The 27259-nt window shown below is 37.7% G+C and overlaps 1 protein-coding gene across 1 annotated transcript in view; it reads right to left on the bottom strand.

Annotated features, from left to right (window-relative positions):
- Positions 1-27259, bottom strand: part of CACNA2D3 (calcium voltage-gated channel auxiliary subunit alpha2delta 3) — a 2619084-nt gene that overhangs the window by 107176 nt on the left and 2484649 nt on the right. The window contains exon 28 of the mRNA XM_044078472.1: positions 15893-16005. Within this exon, the coding sequence (XP_043934407.1) occupies positions 15893-16005 (113 nt within the window). The remainder of the gene's footprint in view (positions 1-15892; positions 16006-27259) is intronic.

Raw genomic sequence — 27259 nt, 5'->3', positions numbered from 1 at the left:
TCTGTTAAGTAGACAGCTTAATGGGTTATGGGCAAGACAAAAGAGGAACCATTACAGTGACCCTGGACTATCTCTCTTTGCATTTTTATCCCTAGAATAATGATTTGTCTTTTATCATGGCTTAACTGCAAAGTGGTTTGCCATTTTGTCATGGTTGCTGTAATGTAATCGATCAGTGTAGGGTGTATCTTATAGATTTTTAAAATTTTTTTATCCATGAATGTGGAATACTGTCACATGCTTTTTTTTCGTAGTCTATACATGCCATACTTAGATTCTTCCCTTTTTTAAAATTCTCCATTATGACTTTATTTAACAACATATGATCCTTTTTTCCACATGACTTTCTTTTGTTACCCTTTTGTTCTATTGCCACAATTTGGTTTTCTTCTAAATAAAATATGTCAGCATCAATTCTAGTGTATAGTTTACATGTTGTCATAAGGCAGGTTACTGGTCTATAGCTTTTAGGATAGCTTGCAGGTTCACTCCTAAGTAGGAGCATTGTTTTTCCTGTTGTTAACCAGGTTTGTGTCTGTTTGGGGTGTGCATATAAATAGTTCTTACTCATGGCTAAATCTAAATGTAAAGAAGTTAATCCTTTTAGCCAGAAGTTAAGTATTACATCTGAGCCTGGGGTTTTCCAATTAGGAGCTTTTCTTAATTTTTTATAAATCACTCTGGCCATTACTTCATCCCAACTCATATCCTGTACATTTGAACTTCTTATTCTTTTACTTCTTCTATCCATTTAGCATCTTTGTTATGTTCCACAGGATCTTCATAGATCTTTCTCCAAAATGTATCTATTTCTTTTTTTTTGGTAGTGCTTCAGTTGCTTTTTCCCTATTTCCCAATTCTCTATAAAACTTACTTTGTACTTTTCCTTTATATTTATCTACATGTCTTCTAAGTTTTTCTGCATGTGCTGATATTTTTAGTTTATTATTTGTGATAGTGCATGATAGATCCTGATCTGTTCTGATACTGTACATTGCTTTTATCATGTCTGTCTTTCAAAGTATGTTTGTTGATTTGTTCACTTTTCTATACTCTTCTAACAGTGATACTTCTTGTCTTAATTGTTTTATAGTTTTCTCTATTCAATACTTTCATGATAGCATTTGATTTCTCCCCTTCCTTTCCCTTACTGCTCTGTGTTTTTGTGGTAAGACTTTATCTGTTTTGAATTTATCTGCACAGTAATATATCCTATTTACTTCCATTATAGTGCATGAATCTCTAAGAGCAGTCCTAATTACTGTGTTCATTTGTTGTATCACACTTTTAACTTGTTGTATTTTATTGACTTTCTGTAGTCTGTTTCTTTCATTGATCTTAGTATGCCTGTCCATCTCTATTAAATAAAACTCTTGTCTTACATCATTTTTTTTCTAAATTGAGGGCACATTCTTTGTTCTTCATCTCCTGCAGGTATTCTACAGAAAGTTCCAGAGCATTTTTCTGTGCCACGTTCTCTTCAGGTTCATCCTGTGTCATCTATTGTTCTTTCATAAGGGAACTCACTGGCCTGTCACTCCACAACATTGACTGCATCAGAGTTGCCACAGCCTAGTCTTCCTTCCCTCACTGTGCAACTCCAATTGAACTTTTGTAGTGGTTTCCTATGAAAAGCTCTAAAGTATCTTCATATGGCAACTGATCAGATGTTTTCCACTTTGCTGGTTTCTCCTTAATTTGGGAATCCATTGCTATATCCTGCTGTGATATTATCAGATTTAGATTTTCTACACTAAATCTTTCACTTTGCAGGTAATCTATAACCTCAGTTTCTTTTTCTTTAACTTCTCCATTATTAATCCTGTATTTTACTTTTCCTCTTTGATTTCTTATTTTTTTGTATTGTAAAATTTTCCATATTGGGAGGCCTTGCCTATATTTCTATTTAAATATCTTTGGTGATGCTCTTTCTGTATTAATTATGTTTGCTTTAGCCTTTGCATAAATATTGCACCATATTAGATCTCCTTTCCTTTCCCATGTCCATATTCCTTCTCCAGATGTCTCATGCTTTTCCTGTTTCTCCTTACATGGGGGACTCGTTTTTCCCATCATGCTGTGATATAGTTTTTGTTAGACTTTCTACACTAAATCCTTCACTTCATAGGTATTCCATAACTTCAGCTTCAATTTTTTTACTTCTTCTTTATTAATCTCCTGCTCGGAGTTCCCTCTTTGTTATCTTCTTTTCTGAATTGTGAAATTTTCCATATCTGGATGATTTTGCCTGTATTTCTCTTTGAATATCTTTGGGGTTGCTCTTTTTGTATTGACTAATTTGGCTTTCTCCTTTGCATAAATATCGCACCATATCAGATCTCTCTTTCTTTCCCATGTCCATATTTATTTTTTATACCTCTCAAAAATCCCTAGATTTTGTTCTTTATAGGGCCCCCTCTAGCTATAGGGCACCCTCTACAACCCAAGAAACACATAACTCATACTTAGATGTATTGGATACACTCAACATTCAACCCAATACCATATTCATGGGCACCTTTAACTACACCACAATTAACTAAGACTCATTCATGACCTCAAACTGCAGGTCCAGACATTGTTTAACTTTGTAAATATAAACACCCTAGATTATGCAGTTTACACACCCACTAGGGGTGCAAGCCTACTGGGATTGGTCCTCACAAACATTGGAGAAAGTTGCATACCACTGAGTGTAACATCATGTGGTATGATCAGACCATAAAGATGCCTTCTCCAAAATGAAAATAAATCTATGCCCTCAACTATGCCATAGCATTTACAAACTATTCTAAGACAAACTTCCTATTATTATATGATAGTCTGGCAAAATTTCAAGCTCCCCCCACCCATGTTCTGAGAACACAGCTGCTAATGCAAAATTGTCTACAAATACCCTGTACAATCAGTCTAATAGATGCATTAATACAGATGTGCCTACAAGAATAAGGTCAGATCAAACTCAAATAACAAGACACCATGATGGAATCCAAACATAAATTTGTTGCCCAACAAAGGGAAGAAAGTTATGGCCAAAATTAGTAACTACAAGTCCCAGAGGATCAAAACAGTCTCATCAAAATAAGTAAACAACTCAGATGGCAAATAAGGTCTACCAAATTAACTTTTGAGGTAAGAATAGCTGTTTGGACTATGGACAATCATAAAGCTTTCTTTTGCTGTGTACTCAACCTCAAAGGCAGCACACAAAAATGTGCTGAAGTAATTGTAAATTGAACCTCCTACATTGAGCAGGAAGACATAGCAGCTCCACTGCCCACCAAACTCATCTTCACATCTTCAGTTTTATCTCCATCTCTTCCCTGGCTACCACTCAGGAAATACCATTAAACATAACTTCCCCCAACTATCATTAGAAGCAGATCCTAAATGCACTTTCCAAGGCCAAGAACACTGCAGTGATGGGCAAGGCTATGTCACAGAATGCCTCATAAACAGCATGAATCATGACCTTTCAGGACCACTGAAGTCACTATTCAACCTTAGCTTCCAGTCAGGCTTCATGCCATGAAGATGGAGAACTGCAATGGTCATCACTCTGCACAAGGATGGGCTTTCTCCTGATACAGAAAATCTATAAGATCTATAAGTCTGAATAGTCTCACATAAAAAAAAAACATGGAAAGAATTATTATTGAAATGATAAATAATGGCATAGGAAACCTTCAGACACTGGTACAACCCAGTTTGGTTTCATCAAGAGATGATTATGCTTACTCAACCTGGTGGAATTCTTTGAGGAGGTCACCAAGGCAACAGATCATCACAAACCAGTGCATATTGCCTTCCTAGACCTGGCCAATGCATTTGATACAATAGCCCATTTGGATATTGTAAACAAGCTCATGAAATTAGGCTAAAACCCCTATGTTACACTGTGCATAACCAGCTGTTTCTCAGATAGGATTCAGGAAATTGGGGTGTTGGTGCTCACCTCCACAAAGAGGACAATCACCAGTGGATTCCCTTAGGGTTTTGTGCTGGGTTTGTCCTTTCTGACATGTATTTCTTGGAGGGGTTTGGGAGGGTAGCCTAATGGTTAAGGTATTTGCCTTACAAACACAAGGTACAGGGTTTGAATCTCACAGGGGATAATTGGCTAGGCTTAAAATGGCTTGCAAGGGCATTTAGCCTAGTACTAACCTATGAACCTATGAGATAAAGTGAAATATCAACAGCCTTTAGTTGACCAAGTTTGCTGATGATTGAAAACTAGGAGCAATCATAGAATCCTCACAAGACACTACTACCCTGCAGGAAGGTTTAACATAAATAACTGGTACCAGAACCACGGTTTAAAATTCAATGCCACAAGAAAATACCTGATTGATAATGCAACCCTAAGAGTAGATCCAGTAGTCAAGGATTTAGGGATGTATGTAGACACTAACATAGCTTTGGTTCAACACATGCCTAAGGTAGTAAAGAAATCATTTTAGGTTGATCAGCTTATCAGCTGATATGGCATCCAGGTAAAAAAAAAGTCAGCGTTCCTTTGTATTTGGTCTTCATCAGACCCATCATTTAGTACAACACTCCCTTCAGTATGTGTCTGATCAGGCACGTGCAAAAAAAAAAAAAAAAAAAAAAAAAAAATGTCCACAGAGTTTCCTCCCAAAGAAAAAACAATGCAGGCCACAAACAACATGTCCTGTGCTATTTGCCTCAACACCCTATCCTTATAATCTGTATCTGTATCCTAGAGATTGCTGAAGGGTGATCTATGACTGGTATAAAAGGCATCCTCAGGGTTCCCTATTATGCTGTCACAGATGCAGGTTGTCGAATGCATCTTTGTCGAACTGAAAATCGTGAAAAGACAAAATAACAAAGTGGCTTTTCAGCGAATTCTTTCCCAGTGAAAGAATTCATTTGGCCGCTTTTGTTACTTTGCCTTTTTGGCACTGTAGTGCATTCTCAGCGTTCGTATATTTAAGTTGTGGGAGTGTAGGGGGCATAACCCCCCACGTCGGAGTGTGAAGCCCCCCCACATTATGTAATGTTTTATAATTTTTTTTTTCTCAGAACAGTGATTTTTTTTCCCCTCGGAAAAAAATCGCTGTTCTGAGGTTTCAATGTTGTAAGCTTTTGCTTACATGGGGTAGATTATGTGTCATTTGCTCTTCTGAGCATGCAATATCATAATATAGACCCCATCCACAGATCATCTGATGGACCTATTGTATATCCACAAAGCAAATAACATCAGAACTACCCAATCCAGGGACTTACACTTCAACTGTGATGTAAATAAGACTGGAGATACAGGTATGTGTCTCAGAGATAATTCTTCCCTAGAACAGGCTTCCCATCCAGGTGAAGCAGAGTTTGTCCTTAACCCTATTGAAGTTTAAACTGGACCAATGAACGGGAAAGTAGAAATTCATCCCTGATTTGGCTTCTATGTCTCTAGTGGACAGAGGAAGTCTATAAATCCTTCATCATTCATGGTCTAGCTTGCAAATAACCTAAAATATTTCCCCAAAAATCGGAGGCACTAACAAAAAGTTGTTTTTTATATTTGGGAATCAGGGCTAGGCTTGTAAATGCCCTTGATACTGTTAGTGTAGTATATACTTATAAACCTCTGAACCTTTTAGATGACTCTAATTATGCTTACATAAAAATAGTCTAATACTGATACTATACATGACTCGTTCATTAAGGAAATAATTTTTTTGCATTTGACAATTATTTAATGTTCTGTCTCATGAAACATCATTACTTGATCTTGTATTAACCAATATAGGTGGGTTAATTAAGAATGCAAGAGTCATATAAACCACTAGGTGGATTTGACCATGACAGTATTGACTTTGATATAGAAATAACAACCTCTAAGAAAAGAAGTATTAGTTACTATGACGTGTTAATGTCGGATGAAAGTAAGTTAATAAATGAACTTACAATTGGGAGAACATATGTTCCATGATAAGGATAGAGTGAGTTTACAAAATCTGTACTAAATTTTTAGATGACACTAAAGTTAAGAAAACAAATGGAGAATGGATTGATTAACATTGGCAGGATAAACATTTAAGGAGACTCCTTCAAGAAAAAAGAAGAATATATAAGGAATACAAAAATGAAAGTACTACATTTATTGAATGGTATCTAAATCAAATAACTAAATAACCAAAAAAAGAGATAATGATACAGAAACAAAATTTGAAATGTATTTATTATATGTATCTGATAACAAGAGGTTCAAGTAGGACAGCCCAGGAATGAATACTCAAACAACTACTATCCCCCCTGTTATCATTGATAGGTTGATATCCAATAATGATGACGTTGCCAGTACATTTAACACATATTTCTGTAAACTGTAAATTGGAGTGGGAAGAATAGCTATTGATTTCATGTCTTAGGATTTCAAAGATTGATGCTTTCAATGTGTTTTTGCAAGGTTAATGTAAAAATAATTGTAGATAGGACAAGACACTATTTAAGATAATTCTGTAAGTATTACTTCAGATGGTATTTTGACCCATCCACTTGTATGTTTAAGAATGGAAGAGATCCACAGCTGGGCCTGGCGTTAAAGTGAGCAGTCTTACTTCCATTGTTGGAAAATATTTTGAAAGATGAATCATGGAAGATTTAGAGTTGAATGTGAAATATGGCTGTCACTTTGATCCTGTATAGTAGTGATTCATAAAGAGAACGGCATCTTTGGTATGTCAGATTAGGATTTATAAGAAATGTCACTTTTGTTGGATGAAGGTAAAAAATGCTTAGCTATTTATTTAGATGTTACTAAGGCATTTGATACCCTTTCAAATAAACAGATCATACTGAGCTTAATCTGCAGTTTTAACCAGTTTATGTATCTAAAGGAATTAGTAACTGGATGAATAATAGCAATGCATAATATTAAGACTGCAATGCCATTTTTAACAAGTACAATGGGATAGTACTCCAAGAACTGTCCTGTTAATCTGATTATTTTCTTGGTTTCCTGCATTTACGAAATGCTTGATCAATATTTGCTGATGACTGTAGGATAGGTGATAAATGATGTGATTTAACAGACATTGAAATAGGGATTGAAGTACATCTCTATTAAACTAGAGTACAAGCATGAGCTGAGAACATAGGACTAAGTTTTAATACATCATAGTTTTATTTATTTAATTTTATTTATTTACTTATTTAACATTTGTTTACTGGGAAAGGCCAACTTGGAACAAAGCCAATTTTCAGTGGAGGCCCGGGGAGAAACGCTCCAGACACCCGTCTTTGTAATAGTGTAGTATAATGCATTTGCATAGTGTAATGTATTTGCATTTGGAGTAGACAATAACTTTGAAATAGTGCTGGGAAGTAAACAACTAGAAAGTGTAGTTCAATTAAAAGATCTTGATGCAACAATAAAGAATACATTTTCTTTTCCGCCACAATGTTTTGGAAATAAGGGCAACGGCATTCACCTATCTCAAAGTGACCTCTGGTAACTAACAGAGTACTGACTTCAAAGATTGTACTGACTCAAGCTGTTTTTCCCAGACTTGTGAGTCTCTTAATCCCTTAACATTGGAAGAAAGGAGGAAATTCTTAGTAAAACATGTTCCTCCACATTCCTAAATATGCTTTTCTTCTTCTCAACCATATATAATCTACTTTTGAAGGTATGAAGGATCTTCTTCCTTGGATTCTGTCTTGCCAGGAATTGGGAAATGAGGTTATCATGCCTATTCAACTGAGAAGGAACTGCTATCTTGTGAAGAGCTGTAGTACAAATAAAGAGTCCTCAAATCCTGTTGGCATGTGTATTATATAATTTCTAATGTTCTTATACAAGCATTTCAGAGCTTTGTCATTTTGATAGTTGGATAGTCTATACATATTGTTAATCATGCAGTGTTAACAAGTACTCCAACTATTTGATGCAAACTAAAGCTAATTAACTGTGTGATATATTGTATTGATACAATGCTGAAGTCACAATTATGAAAGTCTTAAAAACAGATTAGATTCATGGCCAACAAACTGTATTACTATTATTTGCTTTTCCACAATTGTTTCTTTACCATATTAAAAATGTTTCCAAATGAGCTCTGTTCTGCTTCTTTCTGTTGCCTGAGAAACGGTATAATGTACCTTGCTGCTTCTAATAGATGTTGATTTTAGTGAACCTTCTTGTGGATTTGGGATGAAATATTTTTGGAGTGCTATACTCTAACCTTATTCTAACCAGCAGCAGTCCATGCAGTATGATATTTGCTGGAGGAGTAGCTTTCATTATCAACCATTCTGAAGCATTGGATTCATTCCAATTCTGAACTGCAGTCTGTATTATCAACACTCTTCAATATTATGAGTATTTATTATTAGCAAAAATGTGAAACACATATTTGTTGTCTACATTTCTCAGCTCACCAATACCAATGTAGTGGTATACCTTACTCAGTAAGGGATATCATAGAAAAATGTCTACAATGGATCTTGAGGAAAAGTCACATATCTCTGTGACAGAAAGAGGATTTTAATTCAGTCATGTCCTAACTCCTGTGTGGCAGTCAGAAAAGGCATTTTCATTGGATGATAGTAATTTGGCATACGTACAGATTAATTAATGTGATATCTGAAAGATGAGTAATGACACCATGTATCTTGTCAAACATCTGTAGCTGAAGCTGTGTTGGACTTATTTCTCAGTGCTCAGATATAGACACAATTGAGACATGAGATGTTACATGTTCCCCCACTTTTAACTCTGATAAATACTGTAGTCAAGATGAATGCAGGGATTATGTTTATTCACTATACAAAGCTAGTCACAGTATGGTATTAAATAAATTTTATTGCATAAAATATATCAACTAACTGTTGTTTTATTTTCCTTCTCTTTCTCTGCCTCTTCTCCCTATAGCAATACTCTGCTTTTATATCACTTTTTTGGGTGGTTTTTTTTGTTATTCTTGTAATCCATTTGTTAACTCATTAAGGTTTCTTTAAAAACTCAAATGCAAGTTCTTTGATAATACTCATTTTCCTTAAGCTGTGTACATTTTTAAATTAACAGTATCGAGCTGTAAAATAATCTCTTCTAATAAGAGTAATATAGTCTTTCAATAAATTTAAAGCAATATCACATGACCATTCAATGGGAGGAACTGTCCAGAAATGTTTTGTCTCCATCTAAAGCTACTCCCTCTTCATACACTAAAAAAGATCAGAAAATGCAGAGCAAATCTCAAACATTGCCCTTTTCAATTATACTTCTTTTTTGCAGGGGACAAGCCCGCCTGAGCCCCTGCTGTTCAGACAACCTCCCCACCCCCCCTAAACTTATATATACTAACTCTGAGATTGGTACACCTTGCAGAAAAAGGGGATATTATGAGAAATGGCAGTATCGGATTCATTATATGCAAGTTTGTGTATTAGCCCATTCAGTCTTTGTGTTTCATGACTCAGTCTAGTGGGTCCTGACATTTCTACTGGTTATCCCATCTAGGATAATCTAACAAACCACTATAATGTAGGAATAACTATGGCTGCAAGTCCTCCACAAATGACATCACTGCACAACAGCCAATTACAAGAACACCTGGCAGATTAGTTACATTTTTGTGTTATAAACTACAGACTGGAATGTACATGGTCATTCACATCATTCAGTGTCTGTTGGGAGTGTGATGAAGCGCATTATGGTTAGTTACAGATTCCGGTACATGGGCTATGTCATTTGGGACATAGTGGTTAGCTCTTAAACCATGGAGGAATGGTGTAATTACTCTGCCAGTATCAGAACTGTGTTTATTTTCTAATGTAGAATGGAGGAATGTCTGAGTGCAGAATGCAAGACTATGAGGGAAAGAGTTACCATTCATTTGCTAAAGCAGATATCTGTGATCATACAGCTCAGGGGAAAATACTGGCCATATCTACACACCAGGTTTTCTTGTCTGTAGTGTATGCAGCAATACATTTTGAGGACCAGCAGCAGTTCATTTCCCTTGTGAGCATCATTGGTACAGTGACACATTCTGATACCTCAAAAACTCTAAGCCAGCCATTTGCTTCCTGACTGGGACAGCAGTTTGCATAGAAGCTATGCAGCACATCTATTTTCATATCTTAATAATGTATTCAAAATACGCAAACAAAATGTGACTCTGTCCCTGGACATGGTTATTTTTATATTGCACTTCTTGCTTCTCAGTAAACTTGCATCTAATAAGTGTATCACTTCACACTTCTAGAACAGAAGGAACCACATCATCACTTGTAAACAATTTAAGTTGCCCAAACTTTGATTTATAGCAGCTGATTATTTTTTTCATCACCAAAGGGAAATTGCTTTTTATTGCAAACTGATATTTTTCCTTGTCTTAGCATTTATAAATACGTGCTCTTATAAAAATGTTCATTAGGAACTCTGGCACATATTCAAGTAAAATGTATGTTTTGGCTCTGAAATGTATGTCACAAATATGCTGTACTTAAAATATTTCATACTATAGTTATATTAATTCAGTTATTTAATTTAACTGTCTTAGTTGTTAATTGGGTAAGTGAACTGGTCGGTCTCAGATGCCAAACTGACAAGAAGTACAGACTTTTAATTAACTCACTTTTAGATACATCCAAGAGAGTGTAAACTGGAATTTCTGATACAGAACAGTTAAATAACAGATGTGATGTTCATAAAAAAAGTAATAATCATATTATGACAAAATTATACTTTATGATTCTGTGACAGCATTCTTAAAAATGTATATTGATTTCATAAGGCTGATCTATCAATAATAAATAGATTATATGTCTTGGTTAGGAAGCAGCCACAGTTTGCTTTTCTGTTTCTAAGAGACTTGATCTTCCTTCATCTAGCTTTCCTTTATGTGCCTTCTTGCTCCTTGTTGGGTACTGTAGGCCAGATCAGTGTCTTGTCAATTAAAAATAACTGAATGCTTTGACTATATTCTGTATGCTGATACTAACAAAAAAGCTCTAATACTTCTATTTGATTGTTCCTCTTCAAGAGGGTTTACAAGCAGCATGGTCATGTCAGGATATGAAGCTACAATCTAGTTTAAAACAATTCTTACAAGTATAGAGAATGTCAACATTTCTTTGAATTCAAAACTGTCAATTAGGGGACAAGTCCAGGAATTCAAAAAGTCTAAGTGTATTGTGGAAGCCTCAACTCAGAATGTAATTCATCATGATAAGTCTTTCTGATTCAATAGACCACACTCCTTTTTCAGTTTTCCACTGATATGGCCATAGCACAGAGATTAGTTTCATTTGGAAAGGTGCAATAATAATACTTCAGTTCAGGTCAGTAGCTAATGCTAAACAGCCATATGCTAACCTGTGGATATGGCAGCAGCTGCAAATTAACTACGCAGAATTATTCCCTGAGTCATTCTGTAGAGTTATTTCTTTTTGTCTCTTGAAGGGAAAGTGATTGCCATCTTTTGATACCATTCACCCCCTTTCACTTGTGTGGGGCAAGGCCTGGCACAAGAAAGTGCAACAGAGCTATGAGTTTAATGTGTATCTCTGTGTGTGGATGTAAGTGTATGTGTCTCTACAGACATGAATGTCTGTGCACATGTGTGTGTATGTGCTTGTCTGTCTGGCCATACTACAGTAGCTAGGAAGGGGATGCTGACTGCATAAGTGTATGTATATGAGTGTGTTGTAGTATACATGCTGGTGCTTGATTGAGTGTTTCAGTAAGTATGACTGAATGTGTAAGTGGCTTATTTTTGTGAGCTTATTTGTGTGTTGGAGTTGGAGTGTGTGTGTGTGTGTGTGTGTGTGTGTGTGTGTGTGTGTGTGTGTGTGTGTGTGTGTGTGTGTGTGTGTGTGTGTGCATGTAGGCAGGAGCCTATGCTATCACAATGCAAGTGATGGTTGGGAGAACAATGGTGATTCAAAGACAAGGTGGTTAGCCACTAACAAGGTGTTTCTCTGTGTTATAGAGCTTCTCTCTGTTGTGCTAACTGACCAAACTACTTTGGCCATTTTGTATGGGGAGAGAGAATCAATCTAAATACTGGCCATATACCAATGCTGTAGTCTAAGTGGCAAATAATGACCCCTTAAGAAGAAGAAGAAGATGAGAAAACTTGCATAAAACTATATTCAGACAATATGCTAACTTCATGCTACTCAAGTCAGAAGTGGCAAACTTCATGACACCCATGCAGACGGCAACTGAAAGGTTGACTGCTGAATCCTACACTAAGGCACTGTACGAGCACATAGACTTATGCATGAATCGTGCCATCCAAAGAGAACCACGATGCTCTCCTCCAAAAAAAGGAAGCCAATCTGGGGGTCCCCTGCCATAAACAAACTTTACAACAAAAGAAAGAAACTGTTGCAGAAAAGAGGAAAATCCCAGGATGCAAAAAATTCCCTTACCAGCCTCAGTAAGAAACTGAGATCCCTCATAAAATCTTCCAAAGCTAGTTACAAAAATAAAATTGCCAAAGATTCCAAAGACAACCACAAGGCATTCTATAACTATGTCAAGAATCTAAATGCAATGCTCAGATCTGCTCTGAGCTAAAACAGAATGGCATTAAATATACTGATCCCAAGGATATTGCCACTATCCTGGCAGAGTGATTCAGTGCCAACTTCACCCCCCTCTCACCCCCTAAATGGCCCATCTCAATACTGGAAGATTGCCAAATTCCGGTAATAACGGCCACACAGGTAAATAACGCACTCTCCAAAGCAAAGAATACAGCATCCATGGGACCAGATGACATCCCGGGCTGTGTACCTCATGAACTACAATATGTACTGGCACCTCACCTAAGTGTCATGTTTAATCATAGCCTCACCTCAGGTTTCGTGCCCACTGAATAGTGCAGAGCTACAGTTATCCCACTCCACAAGGGGGGATCCACCTTGGATCCTGGAAACTACTGTCCCATCAGTCTGACAAGCCTTATCTGCAAGGCCATGGAGCATATTATCATGGAACTTATAAACAAAGACATTGGCAACCTTCAAACACTGGACCCCACCCAGTCTGGGTTCGTGAAGGGCCGATCATGTCTTCTGAACCTGACTGACTTCTTCGAATCAGTCTCCAGAGCCATGGACAAGGGTAAGGTGGTCCACACAGCCTATCTAGATCTCGCCAAGGCCTTTGACACCATCCCCCACTCTGGAATCATAGATAAACTTACTAAGCTGGGCATTAATCCCTATGTCACCCAATGGGTTGCCAACTGGCTTACTGACAGAACTGACTCTGTAAAAGTAGCTGACTCCAAATCCAGCTCCAGACAAGTGACAAGTGGAGTAACTCAGGGTTCAGTCCTGGGACCGCTCTTGTTTGACATCTACTTCTCTGAAGTAAAGGCCAACACTAAGGGAATCTGGCTAACAAAGTTCGCAGATGACTGCAAACTGGGAGCCATTATTGAATCCCCAAATGATGGTGGATACTCTACAAAAGGGCCTTACAGAAACAGATGCTTGGTGCCAGAGCCATGGGATCAAGCTAAATGCCAAGAAATGTATAGTTATCCCCTTTGGGAAAAAACATGTACCCGTGAATTACCTTATAAGTGGCAGCACAATAAACACCGAAAGTGTGATAAGAGACTTAGGGACACAGGTGGACAGTGGTCTCACCTTCGATAACCACATCGCCACAACAGTCAGGAAATCCTTCTATGTGGCACATCACATCACTAAGGGCTTTTCATCCAGGAAAAAAGGAGGTCATTGTCCCACTTTACTCATCCCTCATTAGACCCATTATAGAATACAACGCCCCATTTGGTATGTACCTCTTAAGACATCTGCAACAACTGGAAAGGCCGCAGAAATACCTCACTAAAAGAATCACAGGCCTAAAGCAGATGTCCTATGCTGACCACCTTAAAAAAACTCCAGCTATACTCTGTCGCATATCGTCTACTCAGAGGTGATCTCTGCTTAACATACAAGGCCATGTTAAACCCAGAGCTGTTGGACATGCTACACTTAAAGAAATCCCAATCCCTCAGAGCCACATGCTCCAGGGATCTAAACCTTGTCATCACAATAAACAAAACATGCTAGTGAGATAGGTTCCTGACCCAGAGACTCCCCAGACTCTGGAATAGATTGCCCATATATGTCAAGCAGAGTGCCTCTTTGGCCCTCTTCAAAAGGAACCTTGACAATTGGATGGGAGAAAGGAAATTCACCCCGGGGATCACATCAGTCACCCTGCTAGACAGGGGTCCAGGGAAGTAAATAGTGTGGGAAGAAATAGCCAGGGAATTGTTATGGCTAGGCATGTATAGGCCCTAGGGCTGATAGCCTAGCACCAACCTATGAACCTATGAACTATCTGACCAGTTCTGCTAATGAAAACATATTGCTTAATGTTGCACTGTTCTATTCTCCCTATTTATCTCTGCTTCACTATCACAAGAGTGCAGCCACAAAACTGGGTGCCTCAGATGTCCAAAAAATAAACTATAATTCAAAGAAACAAAAATGTGGTGTTATTCAAGGTGATTCATGCTCTGTACCCCCCATGTGGGGAGCTGAGCTCATTATATATCTGTTGTAAGATCACAGTACCCAAAGTAGCGAGGTTACTCTAAGGAATGGCAAGCTCTGACTTAGGAGATACACCTACAGTTCACATTTTAATTATATTCAGAGGAATAGACCTGTGGATCGCAGAATTTCTATAAACACCCATGTATATCCAAATGTAAATTATATACAGGACAAATCACTCAGCTCTGCCCTTAAAAATAATATAAAAATACAATAAACATTGACATTTTATAATTTATTAACTAAATCTAGTGCATAATTTGCTGGCAAAACTAACATTCCTACCAAACTTTAAAAGAATCTGCAAGAAGACCCTAAGCTGTTTAGTTTAACTATGTAGTGAGTGGCTGACTAGGTATTATGAGCCCCCTTGCCTCCCCACCCATCTAACTCATGTGAGTTATTCCTAACCCTACTATACCCATGCCTCAACCACAACCCTGAATATTACGCAAATAAAAACACTTTCATTTTCAGTACTATTATTCAGTGGAAGCGCTCTGGGTGTTACTGTTATTATTATTTTCAAGAAATCAATGCAAAGCCAAAACTAATGGTAGGACAGAATCAGAGATGCATATTAATTCTTCCACAAACTAACTTAGAAAGTTAATAGCATAACAGATTTTGCACTACCATGCATTTACTGAAGGACATGATGAGTGAAATTCTAATGTCTAGTATTAATGACTTATTGTAATCATGTCTGATTTAAGAGGGCAGGAAATGGAGACATTGGGACATTCTGAAAACACGGATATGTATGCGGTTTGTCGTGTGTGTGTGTGTTTGTGTGTGTGTGTGTGTGTGTGTGTGTGTGTGTGTGAGAGTGTGTGTGTGTGTGTGTGTGATTCAAAAACATTCAGATTGGTCAATAATTAGATCCTTCCTCACTGCAGCCAAAGTGGCTGTGAATCGCAAAATACCACATCACAGAAATAGGACTTTATTACTGCAGCCCTTAACACAGGTGGTGATGTTCTTTCTGAATCAACTAGTACATTTCATTCACTAAATATATGTATGGAGTTTTTCTCCCTGGGCCTCCAATAAACATGGGTCTTACATGACCAGCTGGACCTTCTTAATAACCAAACAGAGCTAATTAATTAACTGACAAACTAACTAACTGGCTAACAAACTAACTTACTAAATCAGTATATAAATGCAAGCATACATACTCTGCCACTGTAAAGAACATATACTGTATGTGCAATGGCTATGTTCACATTATTTTGATTTCATGCATTTCGTAAAGTGCTTTTCCGGAGCAACATCAGATTCAAATTTCTTCTTTCTAGAAATACATTTCAGTACCTCACTGAAAGGATATACATAATTTCTATAGGTTCCATTGTGATTGGTGGAAAGCTGTCACATTCACATTCGTTGTCCACTACTACCATAAATAAATTGCTGCTCGGAATTTGCTGTATAACAAATGATCTGTAACAAAATAAAAATAAATAAATGACAGATACTTTTAATTGTGATGCATATAATTACATTCATCAGTTTTTCTTATTTCAGAGTTTAATTCATTTTTTCTTACTCGAATGCCATTATTTTCAATTGTTTTTTATCCTGTAAAATAAAGAGTCGCCATTCAAAAACATAACTATTTTAATACGTTTTAAAGTCATTATGTGATTTAACTTTACGTCATATAAAACTCATTTTATGTGTTTGGAAAGCAAATATTGACTAGACTTTCACAGCGCTGTGCCGTAATTACATCATGCTCATGTATTGGACTCTTGATGGAACATACCGCATGCAATTCATTCACACTTACAAAATCATCAGTCATACCAGACTCAGAAGTATTTAAAACAGTTCAGGGAATGAAAAGAATTTAGAGCACTTAAGTGCATTTGTTGTTCCCAGAGAGTATGTATGTTACCTTAATGCATTGATTAATAAGTATTTGTTAAGCAGCAAATGGACAAAATGGACTTTACATTAAAAGCATGGTTTGCATGTAAGGACCACAAAAGAGCACTTGCTTTTCTTGCATGTCCACCTTTAACAAGTACAATATCTTACATAAACTGGAGCAACTTGTGATTATGCAATGGGCTGGCATCAATCATATATGGACATTCCACACCTGCCTTCCATAATCCAAATGAAAATCCACTAGAAGACTCGGAAGGGTTTCATAAAATAAAAAAAACAGGCTTGAGTTGCATGTTATGCCTCCAACCAAAATGAATGAAACATTTGGTACTGAGGATGGTCAGATAATAAGCTAGACAGAGATACTGCATGATGCCAGGTTCATAAGCTTTTACTTTTTAGAACATTCAGTACCACCTGATGTACTCTCTGGAACTCTGAAAGAGGCTAAGGCACTATATCTCCTGAAAGTATTTAAGTATAATAATTTCAAAATATAAAATTTCCCTAAACACAGATATATGTGTGTGTATATACGTATGATCTCTTTATATATGAGTGCTACTGACATGGTCGAATATCTGTTAAGCCAACAGCTGCCTAGCTGACTGCAAAAGGTCAACTAGGCACCTGACTGACAGTTGTTCAAGATTGCACATATCCAGGGGGTGGGAAATGTACCCTTATCATGTGTTTTTGCAATATCAAGAGTTACTATATGTAATTATCAGTGGGTATTGGGAGATGCAGAGGTTCTTGTCCACTGCAAAATGCAAAAAATGTTGCTAAAAGTTGAAGATTGTATGCACTGAGGCTCCTTGTCAGCACATGCATGCTGGCATGTTGACTTCAGCATTTTTAATGTTTTGATGTCGACATTATGCCAGTCAATAATGGGTGTTTTCATTAATTACTAGTACGTATATATCTATATCTATATGTAGATGTATCTATAGCTGTATCTATGTATATATAAATAGATATATGAATATATTAAATAGATAGTCACAATAGCAGGTGATAACATCACATGAGAAGTCTGTGGTATCTTTTCCCACACAAAGTAGTTGAATTACTATCTTAATACTGACACTGCAGAGCAGCATAAGAGGGGAGCACTGTACTTCTACGTGTCCTATAATTCAGATGAGACATTAAACAACAGCGCCATTTGCTTGTGTTAGTGGAATCTCAGGTGGATGTAAAGATCCCATGACACTTATACAAAAGAGAAAGGGTTGCTTTATTTACATTTTTCATTATTTACACTTCTTTACACTGTTTCCATATTTATTTTCATAGCACATATTTTGTCATTTCTTTTCATTTTTTTAACATACAGTGTGGTATTGATAGTCATTATGTGGGTGCATAAATACTATATACACTATCTGTGAATTAGCACAGCTCAGCTGTGATTCATAGCAGTCACTTACACTGTTGCATGATGACCCCAAATAAGCATAAACAATATAATGAGATGTAAATGTAGAATGATGTAACACAGCACATACTAAAGAAGCATTCTCTTGCCTATTTGTAAATCAGAGTGGAATTTTCCTGATTTTCTGCACTGTCCACAGATACTTTATATAAAAATGAGTTTTGTCAGTCCTTTATACTTTGCAGTCTGTGAAAATGCAGTCACTTGCTACTAGTCTTGCTATTTCCAGGTATGAGTTTTTGTCTTGGCCGAGCCAAAAATCCTTGCACCTGGCAGCATTTGTCAGCCAACATGAGGTACAGCTTGGCAAAGAATAACTCAATATAGCTTAGATAATCAGCTGATACTTGATATGTACATAGAGGACAGGGACATTATGAGGGACTCAGTGGGTATGCATGATCCCAATAGGAGTACAGAAGGAATGTGTGGCATTTCCATCTTTGTGGACACTAAGGTATGTAGAGCCCTCACTATGCTTGCTACAGGGACCTTCCAGAGGCAGACTGTGGATGCACTGGATGTCTACTAGGCTTATGCCGCAGTTCCAAGATGTACTCTTGGCAAATGTGGATCAGTAAATCTATTTCTCTGTGTCACCTCAGGAATGATCAAGGACTATAGCTGCCTTTTATGGGGTAACACACTTCCCTGAGGTACTTGGAAGCAATAGATTGGACGCATATTGCAATTAGGGCCCTATCTATTCCATGGGCTGAGTGGTACTGCAATAGAAAGAGCTGCCATTTAATGAACTGTAAGGTAGTATGTAATGCAGCAATGTCTATGTCTGGCATCCTGGCAGAAAAGAAGGTTCCCATATCTGGTACACCTCTTCATGCATGGTAGGATGCCCAGTGGTCATCTTTGTGGTAAGTGATTTTTTTTTCTCTTTCATATTATATTTAAGTAGTTATTTATGATAAAATGTATTGCTAAATACTAAACCAATTTTCCTTTGTTTTGTCCCCACTCCCTTTTTCATTATGTCTATCAGGTGATGTGTGATATCCCCAGGAGCCATGACCTGTGACATCAGTGAAAAAGTCTTTCAGCATGATCCAGCTACTGCATGCAAGAAGTTTATTCTGCAAAACATGATCATGTATCAGTGTGGTAGTGAAGTGACCTGTACTGTCACTGCAGTTCCCAGTTCCACCCCAAATATGAGTAATGATGACCAGCAGACAGCAGCAATAAGGAAGCTAATGCAAAAAGCTTGTGCACAGTAAGTAAAGAGGTGTTATCTAGTACAGAACTCTGGACTATGACATTAAGGTTAGTGTTTCTTGCAAAAAAAACACATATTGGTGCATGCAGTGATGTCTGTGGGCTATTATGTGTGGTGCATGCTTTGCTGGCACTGCTCATCTGACATTCTCTCTCATCATAAAATAATTAATTTTTTAAAATAGTTTCTCACATAACTGCTTGCAAATATCACACCTGAGTGCTCATTGACTTCTGTTCAGAGATCTTTTAAGGCATCATATAATGAATAATCCCATTTCAACTGCTTTGCACAATTCATTCCAGTGAGGTGTATCTAAATATGCATATAATGAATATCCTCATGTGATATAATTAGTAAAAAGTGTTAGTCTCAGTATTACATGAGTTCATATACTGCATTTGAACAAAAATGTATAATTTTGTTTTTTATATTATGCAGTTTATTATAAGAATAGGTATTACACATCAGGTTATTTTATTTTGCCATACACAATCATTTGTGACTTCGGAGACAAAAATATTATCATGTGTCCAGTTTTGGGGTGAAGTGGCAGCCAGGTTTGTTTACATGGCAATGCAGGCATACAGTTGTGAAGTGTAGTCACCTCTCCCACCTTTTTTTTTACTTCACAACCTATTCACCTTCGAGTTAAAAATTCACTTGTGTTTCTGAAGGTCAAACTGTGATTAACGGAATTGTCACAGTTGATTCACTGTAGCTCAAGTTCAACTGAGTCATACACATCTCCTAAAACACTCTAAATGATAATGATTTTTAATAAGGGCTGCCATAAGAGCTGGACAGTAAGTTGGTCTGATGTCATGAAGTACTTGAAACAGATGATCCTGCAGACACTGATTTAACAGTGCTTCATGAACATGATCTGGACCTCAGCTTAGGCCATGGCTATAATGTAGCTCCTGGAAAACAACAAAGTCTAAAGACTTCTCATGTCCTCTTTATTGATGATATAAAACTGTATAGCTCATCAGATGAGGAACTGAAAGCACAGCTGCAGGTTGTTAAAACTTTTTCAGATGATATTAGAATGTTATTTGGTCTTGGTAAATGTGCAAAAGCAACCTTTAAAGCAGGAAAACTGCAGCACCAGGAAAATACCAGTCTGTGACAATGGAAAAGAACTTGAGCAAGAGGGAGTGTATAAATACTTGGAAATTAATGAAGGATTGGCAATAAAACATGAACAAATGCATATAAAACTTAGTAAGGAGTACTTTAGAAGACTTAAATTAATCCTGAAAACAGCGCTGACATCCAGGAACAAAATTGAAGCTATAAATCAATTTGCTCTGCCTGTCCTAACTCACAGTTGGATAGATTAGATATTAAAACAAGAAGGATGCTTCACGCTCACCAGATGATCTATAAAAATCAGTCTATATCAAGATTATATATTCCTCGTTCTGGAGGGGGGATGGGCCTCCTTGAAATTGATTACATGTACAGATCTGCAATCGTGGGACTTCACACATATCTGCTGACTTCAAGAGACCCAAACAAAGTGAAAGTCTTGAACCATGAGGAGAACAAATCTAAGATTACTTCTATGCTTAACCTAGCAGAAGCATATCGTTGTCAAGCAGGAATGGAAATCATAGCAGAAGTAGATAAAAATCAGACAGCAACTGAATGTGCCAAAAAACAAAAGAAGGAATATAAGATGAAGGACCAGATGAAAAGGAAAGAAATGTGAAAAAATCATAAATATAGTGGCAAGTATAGAAACTTCAGGAAGAACCTCATATTGATCAGGAATGAAGGCAGGAATGGTTAAGGAAAGATGAATTTAAACCAAGTGATGAAAGATTAATATTGGCATCCCAAGACAGTTGTCTACGTACACGCTGGTTTACAAAGTCCATTGAACATGTGGGAGAAACAGATAAATGTCGATTTTGTAAAACCAATTTGGAAACAGTCGCACACCTTGTTGATGGTTGTGACATGCTAATGGCAGTTGCAACATACTAATGGCAGAGGACCTGTACTCTGAAAGGCACAATAGTGTGGCAAGACTGTTGCACTGGGGATTGTGCAAACATTATGGTTTTGAAGTGGTTGTGAAGCATTGGAAGCATGACCCACAAAGAATCATAGAAAATGATCAAGTCTTCATCACAAGGGATCAACTATTACCAACAAATCAAAAGATAGATGCTAGAAAACCGGATATAGTAGTCCAAGAAAAGAAGACAAGAGAAGCATTGATCATTGAAATCGCCACACCCAGTGATTACAGTATCCTGTGTACAGAGAAACACAAGGTTATAAAATATCAGGATCTGCAAGCAGAAATGAGAGGCATGTGGAAGAAAGATACCCAGATAGTTCCAATTGTAGTAGGAGCAACGGGTCTTATAAAAAAAGAGTCTACCATTATATTTAAGTAAGATACCAATACACGTAACTCTGTATGAATTACAGAAGGAGTCATTACTGGGCATATTGCGAGTGCTGCAGACAGCACTTTTGTCTGACATCACAGAGTGAAACAATACTAATTTCATTAACTTTAATTGTACTTTGAGTTAGGAATGGGGTCCATTCCATCATGGTATTAGAAATCAAAAAGATTTAGAGAAATTTAAAAAAAAGAGAGATTATATCATGCACTATCACAAATAATAAGTTTCAGCACAGGTGGAAAAATTTTAATCTGGCTAACAGCAGGTAAAACAATGCTCCTGCTTAAGAGTGAAACTGCAAGCTACCTCAAAAATTATAGACCAATAACTTGCCTTCCGTAACTATACACAGGAATTGATGCAGACAGAGTTTATAGTCACTTAGAAGAAAACTCAATTATGGCAGTAGAACAAAAGGGCAATAAAAGAAGTCATATGGAAAATAAGGATTATTTGTTGTTAAATTAAGGTATAGTGGAGAACTGTAAAAAGGAGAATAATCTAAATATAGCATGGATTGACTACAAAAAAGCATTTGATAGTATCCCATATTCATGGATAAAAGAGTGCTTAAAAATGTATAATACACACCCTACACTGATTGACTACATTACAGTAACCATGAAACAATGGTAGACCACTTTGCAATTAAAGCATGATAAAGGACAAATTATTATCCCAGGGATAAAAATTCAAAAGGGCATGTTCCTGTGTGACTATCTGTTACCGTTGCTGTTCTGCCTTGCACTTAACCCATTAAGCTGTTTACTTAGTTTAGGCCATGGCTACAATTCGGCTCCTAGAAAACAACAAAGTCTAAAGACTTCTGATCTTCTATTTGTCGATGATTTAAAACTGTATAGCTCATCAGAAGAGGAACCAAAAGCACAGCTGCAGTTGGTCAAAATTTTTTCAGATGATATTAGAATGCCATTTGGCCTTGATAAATGTGCAAAAGCAATCTTTAAAGCAGGAAAACATCAGTTTGGGATAAGAATGTGATATAAAAGAACTTGAGCAAGTGGGAGTGTATAAATACTTGGGAATTGATGGAGGATCAGCAATAAAACATAAACAAATGCAAGTAAAACTTAGTAAGGAATATTTTAGAAGACTTAAATTCATCCTGAAAACAGCACTGAAATCTAAAAACAAAATCCAAGCAATAAACCAATTTGTTCTTCCTGTCCAAACTTACAATTTTGGAATGACTGACTGGCCCCAAAACATGTTGGACAGATTAGATATTAAAACAAGAAGGATGATTCATGCTCTCCAAATGATCTATAAAAATCAGTGCATACCAAGATTATATATTCCCCATTCCAAAGGAAGGATGGGCCTCCTTGAAATTGATTACATGTACAGATCTGTAATTGTGGGACTCCACACATATCTGCTGACCTCACGAGACCCAAACACAGTGAAAGATTTGAAACATGAGGAGAATAAATATAAGATGACTTCCCTGCTTAATCTAGCAGAAGCATATCGGCATCAAGCAGGAATGGAAATCAAACCAGAAGTAGATAAAAATAGGCAGCAGCTGAATGAAAAAAAAAAAACAAAAGGAAGAATATAAGGTGAAGGATCAGATGATAAGGCAGAAATGGGGAAAATGCATAAATATAGTTGCAAGTATATAAAACTTTTGGAAGAGCCTCTTGTTGATCAGGACCATGCAATCCCAAATAAAACCAAGACCCATTCCCCCAAAGGCAGGTGTCCTGTCTAGTGGACCCCAGCCATTAACAAGCTTTACAACAGGAGGAGGAAACTACTACATGACAGAGCAAAATCCCCAAAAGGGAAGGCATCTCTGATCAGTACTAGCAAAAAACTACAATCACTCATAAAATCATCCAAGGCCAACTTTGAGAGAAAAATCGCAAAAGACACTAAAGACAATCACAAGGCTTTCTTTAGTTATGTTAGAAACCTGGGTGGAAACTCCCAGATATGCTCAGAGTTAGTTCAAAATGACAAAAAATACACTGAACCCACAGACATTGCCAACATACTGGCAGACAGGTTCAGTGCAAATCCCCCCCCCAAAAGGAGAAATATCTATCCCAGCAGAGTGTAGCCTCCCTGACATCTCAGATGCCCAGGTGAGAGCTGCCCTCTCCAAAGCTAAAAACACAGCATCAATGGGACCAGACGGTGTCCCGGGTTGCATGCTACATGAACTCCAAGAGGAACTAAACCTGCACATAAGGCTGCTGTTTAATCTTAGCCTTACTACAGGATACGTACCCAAAGAATGGTGTACAGGAACAGTGGTCCCACTCCACAAAGGAGGTGCTTCTACGGACCCTGAAAATTACCGCCCCATAAGCTTGACGAGCCTGGTCTGCAAAGCTATGGAGAGGATCATTATGGAACTCATAAACAAAGACATTGGGGACCTACAGACACTGGATCCTACCCAATTCGGCTTTGTCAAGGGCAGATCCTGCCTTTTGAACCTAGTCGACTTTTTTGAAACAGTCACTAAGGCCATTGATGAGGGTAAGGCAGTTCACACAGCCTACCTTGATCTTGCAAAAGCCTTCGACACAATACCCCACTCGGGCATCATAGACAAGCTCACCAGCTTAAATGTAAACCCATATGTCATAAGATGGGTTGCAAACTGGCTCAAGGACAGAACCCACAAGGTCAGAATTGCTGGAGCTATGTCAGACTCTAAACCAGTTACAAGTGGTGTCCCACAGGGCTCAGTCCTGGGACCCCTCTTGTTCGGCATTTATTTTTCCGAGGTGCAAGCAAACATAGGAGGATTGTGGCTGACAAAGTTCACAGATGACTGCAAACTGGGCACCATAATTGATACTCCAGCGGACACAAGCATCCTTCAGAAAAGCCTCATAGAAATGGATAACTGGTGCCAGAGCCATGGCCTTAAACTGAACGCCAAAAAATGTATAGTCATACCCTTTGGGAAAAACAAAGTACCCACAAATTACCACATAGGTGGTAATCCATTAAGTACGGAAGAAGTAATCAGGGACCTAGGGACCCAAGTTGACAGTAACCTCTCATTTGACACTCACATTGCCAAGGTGGTTAGGAAGACCTTCTATATTACCCACCTTATCATGAAAGGATTCACATCTAGATCAAGAGAGGTCATTGTGCCCCTATACTCTTCCCTTATCAGGCCCATAACTGAGTACAATGCCCCATTTGGGATGTACCTTACCCGACACCTGCAGCAGTTAGAAAGACCCCAAAAGTACCTCACCAAGAAGATCAAGGGTCTCAAACATATGTCATATGCTGCCTGGCTAAAGAAACTCCAGCTCTATTCAGTCGCATACCGCCTACTCAGAGGCAATCTATGCCTGACGTACAAGGCCATGTCCAATCCGGAATTAATGGACATGCTCCACCTCAGAAAATCCAAATCCACCAGAGCCATGAGAGCGAGAGATTTGAACCTCAACACAGAAATAAATAGGACGTGCTGGAGGGACAGATTCATAACCCAGAGGCTCCCTACACTCTGGAACAGAATCCCAGTCCATGTTAGGCAGAGCCCCTCACTGACTCTCTTCAAGAGAAATATTGACGAGTGGATGGGAGATCTTAGGTTTACCCCGGGGATCATCTCTGTGTCACTACTAGACAGAGGCACAGTAAACTATACCCTAAATGGGCATAGTATTCTCATTCCAAGGGGTGGCAAAAGCCACACACACTCTGGCTAGGCTTATAAATGCCCTAGGGCAGATAGCCTAGTATGAACTTATGAACCTATGAACCTAGGAATGAACGCAGGAATGGTTAAGTAGAGGTGAATTCAAACCAAGAGATGAAAGGTTAATATTGGCAGCTCAAGATAGTGGGCTACGTACACATTGATTTATAAAGTCCATTGAACATGTGGGAGAAACAGACAAATGTAGGTTTTGTAAAACCAAATTGGAAACAGTTGCACACCTCGTTGCTGGTTGTGACATACTAATGGCAAAAGGACTATATACAGAAATGCATAATAATGTGGAGAGACTGTTGCACTGGGGATTGTGCAAATATTATGGTACCAAAGTGGCTGAAAAACACTGGAAACATGAGCCAAAAAGCATCACAGAAAGCAATGAAATTTACATCACATGGGATCATCCATTACCAGCAATTCAAAGGATAGATGCTAGAAAACTGGATATAGTAGTTCATGAAAAGAAGACAAGAGAATTCGTCATTGAAATCACCACACCCAGTGACTACAGTGTCCTGCGTACAGAGAGACACAAAGTTATAAAATATCAGGATTTGCAAGCAGAAATGAGAGCAATGTGGAAGGAGGATACCCAAATAGTTCCAATAGTAGTAGGAGCAACGGGTCAAAAAAAATTGTCTAAAATCATATTTAGATATGCTACCAATACACATAACTCCATATGAATTACAGAAGGAGTCATTACTGGGCACATTGCAGGTGCTGTGAAGAGCATTTTTGGCTGATAACAATGAGTGAAACAATACTAATTTCTTGAACTTTAATGGTACTTTGACTTAGGAATGGGGTCCATTCCCGTCAGGGTATTAGAAACCCAAAAGATTAGGAGAAATTAAAAAAAGAGAGGTTATGGTAAGTGTAGTTGAAGGCTGACATGACCTGAGGCAAATCTATTTTGGTTGTCACCCCCTCAATAAGTTACAGTCTTTCTGAAGAAGCACTTCTAGTCTCAATTGATCTGACCCCATGTGTCCAGGCAGTACCTTATCCTCTTCCCCTTCTAATATTCATTCCTGCTTGAGTTCTGCAAGTCCTAACTAGTGTACAAATGGAGGCTGACACAGTTGCATAGTGTGCCACCATACCATGTATCAGTGAGATCATGGTAATTCTCATGCAGATCTTGGAGGTTTCAGACCATTTCTCACTTGCTCTCTCTCAGTGGCAGTGCTCTGAGCCCTAACAAAATCATAGCACAAAGAATGCCATAGCACTTTGTTAAATGTGCAGTTTCTGCCACCCCCTGCATTCATGTCTACAATTACTTCATTCTAGGCTTTTGTCCTCTCATTTTGTTTGGACCTCCTTTAACAAACAGATGTTGACCATATGCCCTAAGGGCTGCTATGAGGATGTTTTCCTGAAGTTGTCATTTCTCTGTCTTGATTTTTTATTTTGCATCATTACTGCTCATGAAAAAAACATAGTCATACACAGATAACTTTTTAATGTAATCATCAGTCAAACTATTCCAACATTGACCATATGTGCCTGCCATTCTCCTATAAAAAAATTAGGTAACACAAACCCAATAATTATGCACACCAAAACCTCACTCCAGCCAAGTAAAGTTTTACTAAGCTAATAGCTGCAGTATCATAAATACATTCAGAACAGTAAAGCAATCAGTTCTGTAATAAATTAATCCCTGCCTTAATATCTTCTACTGTCATGTGTTGGGAATATTGTCTTTTTTTCCTTCGGCAGTGACACTCAGAAATCTTCAATTGAAGCCACATGTACATTGAGCCAACAAAACTTCATCACTACTGCAGTACTTCACAATTAAACCAATGGATTTCTACAATGTATTCACAATCACTAAATAACACCTAAGCAAGTGATTTTATTTCAGTGATCATTAAATAATTTCTACTGCTGCTGTAAATATTTCTTCCTTACAAATGACAGCTGAACTGTGTTCATTGATAGTCAATGTTCATCGATAGCCA

Source organism: Protopterus annectens, chromosome 7.part1 (assembly GCF_019279795.1).
Source record: "Protopterus annectens isolate FY-2018-M chromosome 7.part1, PAN1.0, whole genome shotgun sequence".
Taxonomy (NCBI): domain Eukaryota; kingdom Metazoa; phylum Chordata; order Ceratodontiformes; family Protopteridae; genus Protopterus; species Protopterus annectens.
This window is presented reverse-complemented; position numbering and strand designations above follow the sequence as displayed.